This window comes from Anguilla anguilla, chromosome 2, assembly GCF_013347855.1.
Source record: "Anguilla anguilla isolate fAngAng1 chromosome 2, fAngAng1.pri, whole genome shotgun sequence".
Taxonomy (NCBI): Eukaryota; Metazoa; Chordata; class Actinopteri; order Anguilliformes; family Anguillidae; genus Anguilla; species Anguilla anguilla.
Genome location: NC_049202.1, coordinates 63,793,593 through 63,806,183, shown reverse-complemented (window position 1 = coordinate 63,806,183; position 12,591 = coordinate 63,793,593). Strand labels below are relative to the sequence as shown.

At 41.1% G+C, this 12,591-nt stretch overlaps 1 protein-coding gene and 3 gene segments (V, D, J or C); 3 read left to right on the top strand and 1 right to left on the bottom strand.

Annotated features, from left to right (window-relative positions):
• The window catches only part of LOC118220446 (titin-like), a 435,810-nt gene that overhangs the window by 81,629 nt on the left and 341,590 nt on the right, over positions 1 to 12,591 (bottom strand). The window lies entirely within an intron of this gene.
• Positions 3,728 to 4,278, top strand: LOC118220479. The segment is given in 2 exon segments: positions 3,728 to 3,853; positions 3,947 to 4,278. Coding segments are annotated over 2 exon segments (363 nt in total).
• Positions 5,320 to 5,885, top strand: LOC118220481. The segment is given in 2 exon segments: positions 5,320 to 5,454; positions 5,545 to 5,885. Coding segments are annotated over 2 exon segments (363 nt in total).
• LOC118220490 lies at positions 9,301 to 9,850 on the top strand. The segment is given in 2 exon segments: positions 9,301 to 9,421; positions 9,517 to 9,850. Coding segments are annotated over 2 exon segments (360 nt in total).

Below are 12,591 nucleotides of genomic sequence, written 5' to 3'. Positions count from 1 at the left end.
CAAACAAAACCACGAGGGGCAATTCCAAAAGAAAAACTCAAATTCTTAAAACAGAAAAAAGACCAAACAAGGGAACTCAAAACTCCTCAAAAGAAAATACTAAAGACACAAGGAACAAACAGCTAGGGCAGAATACAGGCAGGTGGAACACAGGCAGGAAACATACACACGAAACGGAAGCAGGGTGCATGCGGGCAGGTACATATAGTCCGACACAAACACAAGGAACCAGCACCCGAGTCAAGCGGACAAAGAACTTAAATAGACTGAAAACCAACGAGACACAGGAGGGCACAATTAACAATCAAACCAGGACAGGGTGGGAACCACAAGACACAATCAGAAACAATAATAAAATAATTGAAAGCAATAATACAATTAACAGGGGAACAAGCAGGACACAAAACTGAAGTGCCGCCATCTGGCGGCCCAACAAGGAAAAACAGAAACAGAAACACACAACCATGACAAAAATAGCTATCAAAACTTGATTTAGATGTGTTGCATTAGAATGTTAAATGCATATATTTTACAATATTGCCAATTTTTTCACAGGAAAGGAAAATGTTCTGTAATGAAACATTCAATAAGTAATATTTGTGGAACACTCAGACCAACTAAGTGTTTATATACATACTGTACACTTTATGTAAATAGGAATTCCCATGAGAGGCGGTTATGTAAATTTCATGAGCCCCATGTTCTTTAAAATACAGAAGTTACAGCACATATTCAGTGAGGAGCAGCACTGTTCACTTCTTGTCTTTTGTTGCTGTAAATGAAATGGAGGCCTTAGTATTCATCATAGCTTTGCTGTTTGCGTTTAAATGTAAGGACACAGCTGACTTCATTCCCTCTTTCCTCCTGTCTCACAACACTTGATTGAGTGGTGCTACAGCACTGGCTATAGAACTGTTGTAAAACTGTGTTTTTGTCCCCTTCTGCAGATGCTCATTGTGACATCACACTGACAGAGTCTGCTCCACAGATGAAGAAGCCTGGAGATTCCGTGAGGCTCTCCTGCAAAATTACTGGATTCTCACTCAGCAGCAACAGTGTGCACTGGGTTCGACAGGCTCAAAATAAAGGGCTGCAATGGGTCGGATACTACGATGGTTCTTCTGACGATCGTTTCAATGTTACAGAAGATTCATCCAACAGCATTGCTTACTTAGACATCACCGATCTCCAGTCCTCAGACACAGCTGTGTATTACTGTGCCCGAGAGACACAGTGAAAGAGTTTAAGGGCCAGCTGTACAGAAACCCTCCACAGATGATTTAGCAGGCAGTGTGTGACTGGCTGTGCTGTGTGGCCTAAAGACATTTTCTGTTATTGTTTTTCTCCTGGATTTCCACCATAAGGCTTCATCACACATTTTTAAACAAAGTTGAAATTAATTTAAGAAAATAAAAAATACATTTAATCCAACTTAATTATATGTGTTCAATTATTCCTCTATATTAAGCTCGCAGTGGATTCAAAGTGAACAATAGCTTGAGTAACAAGCGAAAGTTTGTAAAACACAAAAACTGCAGACTTTGGCATGATTACACAATGGGGATATAGACGCAGGAGCATGTTTTCTTTATAATATTTTATGGGATATATGATTTACAAAACAAGCTCCTGAATCAAAACCCTTGAACATAATGCATATACACTTCAACATTATGGCAATAAACAACACAAACTTTTAATTTGTCCTTTATTATTTTCATTTTATAAATGGTAATAACATAATCCTTCATTCCACTGAGATTTCTTAAACACATAATCATCCTAATTTGCATAAGCTGGGTTGAAATGTTGGTGCACAGACATGCATATTTAACTAGACAGGCAAGCACACCTTCAGCTAACCTAATCTTGTGACGCCCCAGAAGTAAGCCAGTACTGCACATGTTGAGTGCAAAACACTGGCGCTCCCATTGAAGTGAATGAGGAATGTCAGACTTTTGAAGGCAAAATAAAACTTTCCAGATGATATTTTGAAACTCCATTAATGATCATTACATTTCATATGTAAAGCAGATTTTTTTCAAAAAGCCAATATGTAATAAAACATTTTTCTGGATTTACCAACCATTGTTTTCAAACATAATGAAATGTATGATCACAAGAGTTTGACTGAAGAGATTACCTTTGGTTGTTAAATCACCTTAGTTTTCTACGTTGAATTAAATTCGGCAAGTGAATTGCCATTACTTCCTAGGCTTCACTGCTTGAACCCTCCTAGACTCCAACCCTCACCCGTTCCTATGTACACTCTATGCATTGGTGGAAGCAGTTTGCTTTTTAACATTCTCCTCCAGAAGGGGGCAGCAGCACTGGTCATCCTATCCATTATCTATACCCTCTTATCCTGAGCAGGGTCACGGGGGTGCTGGCTGGTGCCTATCCCAGCATGCAATGGGCAAGAGGCAGGAATACACCCAGGACAGGCTGCCAATCTATCGCAGGGCACACACACACACACCATTCACTCACACACTCATACTTATGGGCAATTTAGAGTCTCCAATCGGCCTACGTGCATATCTTTGGACTGTGGGAGGAAACCGGAGTACCTGGAGGAAACCCACATGGACACAGGGAGAACATGCAAACTCCACACAGAAAGGCCTAAGCCGAGATTCGAACCCATAACCTTCTTGCTGTAAGGCGACGGTGCTACCCACTGCACCACCGTGCCATCCAGCACTGCTCATAATATGAAAATATTGGTTAAATAACAATAGTGTTACAAATACAGGGTCCAGCATTTAACAGTGGATATCAAGCTGCTTTCTGTAGTGTGGCCAGATGCTGTCTCTCTGGGTGGGACACTCTCATTAGGCTCGGTCCACACCTCTTACCTCACCTGTGCGTGACGGTCGCGGAACCCCTTGCTTTTCATTTCGGCGCCCATGTTAGCAGGTTAGAGCAGCCACACAGCCTGCGTGAGACGCGCGTCTGAGGCGCGGCTCGAGCCTCGCTGCTGCGACGCGTCATCTGGAGTTTTGGCGTGGAGCCTATTTTTCTTCCGTGAGGTGCGCGGTTCTCAGCTAAAATAGAAAAAAGTGAAAGAGCTGTTGATAGTCATATTGATAGAATATCAGCAACATTACATAACTGACACCTTTCACTATAGTTTCAATGTCTAGGCTATCTGAATATGTCACAGACATGAAAAAATGTGAAGAGGGATTGCTGTATATTTTTTAAATATAACTGAGCACACGCTTCTTAACCCTTTTCTGTCTAAACTAAATATAAATTAAATTTATAATGAAATGAAATCAAACATTCTATTATTGATGGCCGTAATCAAAGGCAAACTCAATGTAGAAAGATAGGGCTGGCAGTAGCAGCGCCGCAGCAGCAATGCTGGACACACACATGTATGTGAGCCGCTGCAGTTCGGCGAGGTAGCCGTCACACACAGGGGAGGTAAGCGGTGTGAACCAGGCGTTAGACTGACTGGTGATGTACTGAGTACTGGGGGGCTCCTGACTCCACTCTCCCATCCTAACCTGCCAGGAAACTCCCTGCATTCACTATGAATAATACTGCAACAATCAGCCATGGAAGAGAGACACACGGCTGTAATGATGAATAATACTTATAACTGCTATATGATCTGCACCCCATCTACAGCTCTGACTGCTCTATTTAAACAGTGTGTGATCTGCCCACCCAGTGAGGAGGAGTTCATGCAAACTCTGAGCTCTTCCTTCTACATTTACCTCTCTGCACTGAGGGAGGAGGAACTGTTGTTGGAGACTGACTGAAGGGCTAGCATATCAACTGTAGAAGTCTTTCACCATGAGTATTATAACCAGTCTGTTTCTGATTACCGTAATCTTTACCAGTAGGTTTAAATTTCTTATTCTTTTAGTTCTTACTTAAATGTTGATTTGTGAGGTTGTCAATAGTGAGTTCTAAGTCTTTCTTAATTTCACAGGTGTTAAAAGTCAGACACTGACTGAGTCTGAACCAGCAGTTAAAAAGCCTGGAGAATCCCACACACTGACCTGTACAGCCTCTGGGTTCACATTCAGCAGCTACTGGATGCACTGGATCAGACAGGCTCCTGGGAAGGGGCTGGAGTGGGTGGCCAGCATCAGTAGTGGTGGTGGCAGCAGCACATATTATGCCACGTCTGTTAAAGGAAGATTCACCATCTCCAGAGACAACAGCAAGAACCAGCTGTATTTACAGATGAACAGGCTGACAGCTGAAGACGCTGCAGTGTATTACTGTGCCAGAGACACACAGTGAGAGAGAGTGAGGGGAGAGCTGCACAAAAACCTCTTTCCCTTTATCACACAGAGCTACAGCACAGAGCCCTGGAATGAACTCAGCTGTATGAAGTGAAACTCTGGGTTCCTGTTTTAAATATCTCTGAAGTGTTCCGTTCTTTAGGTCCTTTTTTTTTTTTAAAGAAAAAAATGAATTTTCTCAGTGTCATTTCAAGGACCTTTACAAGGACATTTAAAACTTTTCATAAATCTTGCATGAATATGTTATGTACATACACTAATATTACCCCAATGTGAAATAAAGGGACACCTTTTTCACATGGATGCAGCTTTATTCTGATTTCTCACATCATATTCTGAATTCCCATAATGAAATTGCCCAGCGGAATAAATGTGTTGCTTCATTACATCCTCCCATGTTGGAAAACAAGTGATTCAAAGTGATTTATTTCATGGAGTTTAGACCCAAACCAGCTCATGCAAGCACACTGCAGTCCTTTCACTGAACACAAAATGTCCATCTCACAAATATTACTAAAGGATTGACCATGCATAGTATAAATGGCAAATAAGCATTTTTCATAAAATCATGTAAAAAAATCTGAATGCACCAAATATATTTGTAAAATACATCAAATGCATTCCTTCATTTTCTAGAATTCAACCCACAGATCGCTTAAGTTCTGACATTGTGGTTTAAAATTTAAACAAATTATGCTTTTTACTGTTTATTCATTTTTTCTCATGTCTGTTAATGCACAGGTTTTTCTTTTTAACTGACAAACCTTGTAGACTGGTTTCACAGTACAATCATCAATTGCCACATCCATTCAGTCTCATTGCTGTAAATCCTAATGTGAATGAAACAGGCAAAGCAGACTGTGAATTGTTGGGTAGGGTTACAGAAATGAAAGTGTTTTGTATTGAAAATAAGAACCACAGTATTTATCTGCAGCTCCTGTGAGTTTCCTGTCCTGTTGCTTCTACACTGTTGTGAATGTGATCAGCAGTGCCCCTCATTCTGCCCTCCCCTAGAGGAGGGCCCAATGTAAACCTCCCACTGATATAAATGGAGCCAGTGTCAGTGTGAGAACCAGAGCAGCAGTCAGTGGGACTCAGTCTGTGCTTTAACTCAGTGCTCCTCCTTCTCCTCCTGCGGTCATGAAGCTCCTACCAGCCCTGCTGCTGCTCACAGCACTCACTCTCTCAGGTCTCTCTCTTATTCTCTCTCTCCTCTCTTTCTTTCTCTGTGCTTCTTCTGTGTATCACATCTGAAATCTGACTGTTCTTTTAATTACAGGTGTTCAGGGTGAGATTGTCCTGATAGAATCTGAAGCAGTGCTAAAGAGACCAGGAGACTCTCACAAACTGACCTGTACAGCCTCTGGGTTCACATTCAACAGCACCTGGATGTCCTGGATCAAACAGGCTCCTGGGAAGGGGCTGGAGTGGGTGGCCAGCATCAATGAAGGTGGCGGCACATATTATCCCAACTCTGTTGAGGGAAGATTCACTATCTCCAAAGACAACAGCAAGAACCAGCTGTATTTACAGATGAACAGGCTGACAGCTGAAGACACTGCTGTGTATTACTGTGCCAGAAACCCACAGTGAGAGAGAGTGAGGGGAGAGCTGCACAAAAACCTCTTACCCTTTATCACACAGCGCTGCAGCACAGAGCCCTGGGATGAACACCGTTGTATGAAGTCAAACTCAGTGTTTCTGTTTTAAACATCTGACTGCTGATAATTCTAAACCATCAACCCTCTTTAAGTCACCTGCAAACCAGCACACTGTAAACCTTTTCTGTCTCTACAATATTGGATACAGATTCCGATCAAAATGAGAAGTCCAAGTAAATTTAAATTCAAAAACATGTTTACATTTACAAAAACCTCATAAGGATATTTTTAAATTCACACAAATCGTGCATAAATTACACGAGAGACGTTCCTCAAAAGGTCCAATTTGCCATATCGATGTTTGACACATTATATTTACATTTACTCCAAAAGAAAAACAGCAACACTGCCATTAAATTTGTCTAAACTGCATTAGCATGATGAATATACTTCAGCCCTCAGTCTCCTCATCTTGTATGCTGAACTCTCTCTAAAACCTTGATAGTGCAAAGACTGTGACTGATGTCATACCACTACTTGTGCAGTTAGTTTGTAACTGTAAATACACATATTGTGTTGCTTTGTAATTTCTATTAGATACCCACTCAGCTGCAGAAAATGTAAGAAGCGCTGTAATACTTTTTAGGTAAAGCATAGAGACATCTAAAGTTATTCATGAGGTAAAAGAAGACCACTAGGTATCACATCTACATTCATAAATGAGCACATTATCACTGTACGCTAAAAGAGGTCCAGATACAAACACGCCTGTTCTAGGTGTATCTGTAATCAATGATGAGCTCAGACATGATGAGATATACTGACATCACCTGCTTTTTCACAGCTGTCAATTGCACTAGTGTTTTATCTGTATGTACATTATGAGGATAATACAGTAAAATCCAAGAAGTAAATGAGTGCTCTAATCAGCTTTAGAGCATATTTTTTGCAATCTTTATAGAATGTCTCACATTGCAAAAATATTCAAATCATAACTACAGGAGCATTAATTCTGAACTTAACCTATAAGAATTGTAACAGTGTCCACTGTCCATAGTAATGCTGGTGTGAACTGCCTGCTGTGTTTTATTCTCCTCCAGGAGGGGGCAGCAGTGCTCCTCATAATGGAAATTCTGACCATCTGAATTTGTTTTTCTCTTTCCTCCAACCCCCTGAGATTTAAACAAATTCAGTGCATAGTATTTCCTATAAAAGTCACTGAGAATTACCCTCCCAACTGAGGAGAATCACCTTCATGACAGCGAAGGAGACCTGTGCCTGACAATGGAAACAATTGTAGCATTAGCAGTGTTGCTGGGAACGTTATCTTGTAAGTGAGCATGCTGTATTCATATTTTTATTTTAAATTAAAAATATTTTGAGGTGTTTTCCAAAATGTGACTTTTGAATAAGATTAAATTAGCTTTTTTGTTCATGTTTGCTGCTTGTTTCAACAACTATACTACCTATTGGTATATCTGACTATTGTTTTTATTTCTGTCTCCACAGATGGTCGCTGTGTTGAACTCACTCAGCCAGGCTCTATGGTAATAAAACCAGGAGAGACTTTATCTGTCTCTTGTAAAGTGTCATATTCACTGGGCAGCTATAATACGGACTGGATCCGACAGCCTGCAGGGAAAGCTCTGGAGTGGATTGGATATATAGGGACGGGTGGCGGTACTGGTTATAAAGATTCACTAAAGAACAAGTTCACCATCACCAGAGACACCTCCAGTAACACAGTGACTTTACAAGCAAGCAGCCTGCAGACTGGAGACACAGCTGTGTATTACTGTGCCCGATACACACAGTGCAGCAAAGCAACACTAGAGCTGTACAAAAACACATCACACTGAGTGTCACCACTGAACACACACACACTCTACCTGCATGTAGTGCTCACTGGCCTCATATCCACCATTATATAATTATAGAATTGTAAGATAAATAAATTAGTTTTTTATGTTCAAAATATCCTTTTTTCACAATAATTAAAAGAGAGACATAGATTGCAGAATGCTGCTCACATGAGTCAAAGTTAAGGACAAATGTTTATTGAATCCCAGCCTGTCTGTGAACCAGCAGTTAAAACCCTGCAGATTCTGAATCTGTCAGTCACACAATAATGGTCCTGAACAAAGCTCCTGCTGGGGCTGGTCACCTGCTGTGCTGTCTCCACCCCCCCCCCCCCCCCCCCCCCCCCCCCCCCCCCGCCCCCCCACCCCCCCACCCCACCCCACCACCACCCCACCACCTCACCACCTCAATTAAGTTCACTCTCCTAGAAGCACATGAGGGATGCGACAGCATTACATTAAACACATGTATTGCATTCATGGGGTATTCCTGAGAAAAACAATTATTCAAAATACTGCAATATCATTTCAAAGATGTGAAATAATGTATCAATACAACATCTGAAACTTGATTTAGCTTCTTCAGAATGTTTACAGGAAATCTACAGCATATTCAGCTGCAATCATCATCATCATCGGCAGTCACTTGGTAAATGGAAATGGTAAATGGACTGCATTTATATAGCGCTTTTATCCAAAGTGCTTTACAATTGATGCCTCTCATTCGCCAGAGCAGTTAGGAGTTAGGTGTCTTGCTCAAGGACACTTCGACATGCCCAGGGCGGGGTTTGAACCGGCAACCCTCCGACTGCCAGACAACCGGTCTTACCTCCTGAGCTATGTCGCCCCGTGACACTTGAGGCGAGTATGACTGCCCTCTCCCTTGGGTCGTCTACTTGTGGGTCTTCAGATGGCTGTAGAGGCCGATCCGCGATCCACATACTTTGGTGCAGTGTGGGCAGGGGAGAGTGGTGGTGGTTGGTGGTGTTGAGCCTTTTTCTCTCTCTCCTTGTGGTGCTGTCGCTTTGCCTCTGCGGCACGGCGGAGTTCCATTTCATGGCGTGTAGCTCCTTCCTGCACGAATGTCTTCCAGGAGCGCCTGTCCAGTGCAATGTGCTCCCTGTTGCTTGTTGTGATTTGGAATTTCTTTAGACTGATTCTAATTCACCTCCAGGAGGGGGCATAATATTATAAAAAAGATTGGCACAAGACTTGTATTACAAATACAGGGTCAAGGATGTAACCCTGGATATCAGAATGCTTTCTACATGGTGTGGTCATGTGCTGTCACTCTCATTAGACTGACTGGTGATATACTGAGTACTGGGGAGCTCCTGACTCCACTCTCCCACCCACACCTGCCAGGAAACTCCCTGCATTCACTATGAATAATAATGCAACAATCAGCCATGGAAGAGAAACACACGGCTGTAATGATGAATAATACTTATAACTGCTATATTATCTGCACTCCATCTGCATCTCTAACTGCTCTATTTAAACAGAGTGTGATCAGCCCACCCAGTGAGGAGGAGTTCATGCAAACTCTGAACTCTTCCTTCTACATTTACCTCTCTGCACTGAGGGAGGAGGGACTGTTGTTGGAGACTGACTGAAGGGCTAGCATATCAACTGCAGAAGTCTTTCACCATGACTATTATAACCAGCCTGCTTCTGATTACAGTGTTCTTCACAAGTATGTTCAAATCTTTCATTCATTAACAATATTTACTAAAATTGTATTTGTCAGGTTGTGTGTTATGAAGTTCAAAGTCTTTATTAATTTCACAGGTGTTAAATGTCAGACTCTGACTGAGTCTGAACCAGCAGTTAAAAAGCCTGGAGAATCCCACACACTGACCTGTACAGCCTCTGGGTTCACATTCAGCAGCTACTATATGCACTGGATCAGACAGGCTCCTGGGAAGGGACTGGAGTGGGTTGCCTACATTGGCACATCTAGTTCACCCATCGACTATTCCAAATCAGTTGAGGGAAGATTCATTATATCCAGAGATGACTCCAACAGTAAGCTGTACCTGCAGATGAACAGGCTGACAGTTGAAGACACTGCTGTGTATTACTGTGCCAGAGACCCACAGTGAGAGAAGTCAAGCCTGAGCCCTGACAATAACTCTCTACATGAAACTGTTACCACAGCAGACTTCAGGGAATTCATGTTTTTATTGCCCCTACAGCAAAGTTCAGAGAGTCTGAATATTGAAAGTCAACTTGCTATTTTTGTCTCTGTAAGGGAGAGACATCATTTATTTTGATAGTTAATGTACATTTCATTTAATGTTTTGTTTTGAACTGAACATCTACTCTATGCACACTCTTCACTGGCTTAATGAAATAAACAGAACAGTGATAAACAGTTCAAGAAAGCACTGGAACAGTGTATGATGTTGTTACATGAGAGATGTTCCTCAACAGGTCCAATCTAACATTTCTATGTGCAACACACTATATTTGTATTTACTCCTAACTAATAACAGCCAAAGAGCTGTGATATTTGTTTAATCTGTAGTAGCTTAATGAATACTTCAGCCCTCAGTCTCCTCATCTTATGAGCTCAACTCTCTCTAAAACATTCACATACAAAGACTGTGACTGATTTCATAGCTTTAATGTCATTTCCTGTGTAATTTGTGACTGCAGTTTACATTAAATTGTATTAAGGTGTTGTGTTCCTTCTAAAGGTGCAATTAATATTAATTCAGTTATGCATAATAAAACTGTGATCCATTTTAATTATACCTTATTGGTAAATTTTAGAGACATGTAAAGTTACTTATTATCGTTGAGGTAAAAGAGTACAGTAAAAGTGCAGATTTTATATAGAGTACAGTTTAGTACCATTTCTCTTCATGTAAATTAGCACATTGCTTAGTCCATCCCATTAACATTATAAATTAGTTTACACAAACAGCAGTTCCGAATACAATGCTACCTGTTCTTGTCATACCTGTAATTCATTAATAAAAAACACTATATGAACAGATATATTGAGATATACTCCTCGTTTTTCATTTGAGCACAAACATATACAAAGATCTGCTGTCATTTGTTTTCCTTGTGGTTACCTTTTGTCACCCAGAAAATAAGATAAGACAGCACTCCTGTGTGTTCTTATCAATCGAAGTTGAATGTTTTACATTGTGCAACTATTCAATCATTATGTATTGAATATTAATTTGAAATGAACCCATAAGCATTGTTACTGATCTTAAAATCCAGAGCAATGCTGGTGGAAGCAGTGTGCTGTTTTAAATTAGCCTCCAGGAGGGGGCAGCAGTGCTCTTCATGAAGGATACCCTGACCCTTTGAATTTATTGTTTTTCTCCTTCCTCCAATCCCCAGAGATTTAAACTAATTCAGTGCACAGTATTTCCTATAAAAGCAACTGAGACTTCTCCTTCCAGCACAAGAGCATCACCTGTTAGACAAAGAGGGAGATCTGTGTGTGACAATGGGAGTTCTTATAGCATTAGCAGTGTTGCTGGGAACTTTATCTTGTAAGTGAACATGCCATATTCATATTTTTATTTAAAAATTAAAAATATTCTGCAGTGTTTTCCAAAGTTTTTCTTTTGAATGACATTAAATTAGCTGTTCTGTTAGTGCTTCTTGCTTGTTTCAATGATTATATTACTTACAGATGTACTTACTAGTCCAATTATGTATTTTTTTTCTGTCTCCACAGATGGTCACTGTGTTGAACTCACACAGCCAGGATCCATGGTTTTAACACCAGGGCAGTCTCTGACCATCTCCTGTAAAGTCTCTGGGTATTCCCTGACTGATAGCAGCTACTGTACGTCCTGGATCAGACAGCCTGCAGGGAAAGCTCTGGAGTGGGTTGGACATATATGCTCTAGTGGGGGCACTACTTTTAAAGATTCACTAAAGAACAAGTTCACCATCACCAGAGACACCTCCAGCAGCACAGTGACTTTGCAGGGGAGCAGCCTGCAGACTGGAGACACAGCAGTGTATTACTGTGCGCGAGAGTCACAGTGAGAGAAAGTCATGTGGGAGTGATACAAAAACTGCTCACACAGTCAGAAACATAAACAGTATTTCTTACATATAAATTCCCTGTAGTCAAAAGTATTACTGTACTGGACACTGTACTGAATCAGATTCAGCTGTTTGGATAGGGTTTCAAATTGACATCCTGAATCACTGTTTCCATTAAATATTCCATGACACCCATCACCACAAGAGTTGGTGGAGGGGGGGGGGGGGGGGGGGGGGGGGCAGGGAGGCTCATCAGAATATACCTGGTGATCAGTATATTATTTGAGCTGCTCTTACACGCTCAGATTACATTCCTCTGGTTTAAATGGTTCTCTGCAAGCAGCATATTTCAGTTTTTACATTTCCTTCAAAGTATCTGCTGACAAATAACTCATTTTAGACTGAAAATCATGGAACATGGCTCTTTAAATAATATCATTTCCCTCGAAGGGAGCAAAGAAGGGTGCCTCAGTGCAAAAAGTATAAAACTGGGCTTACTTCAATGCAGTTCATGGCACTCTCGTTGCAGGAAGGAATGAGTTTTAATGAAGCCTTTATTCAATTGGCATGAGGAATTTTCAAAAACCAATCTAACGCCACGCGTTTTGGCCAGTTGAAGACACTGCTGTGTATTACTGTGCCAGAAGAGACCCATAGTGAGAGAGAGTGAGCGGAGAGCTGCACAAAAACCTCTTCAGCATTGGTTAAACAAAAGCTTTCTTTCATTAACAGTTTAAGTTATGATGTCATTAATAAACATGCAGTCATGATATGAACCCACAGTGATGTTCTTTATGATTCATAAAGAGCTTATTTGCTTATGCACAATATAAACTGTGACCT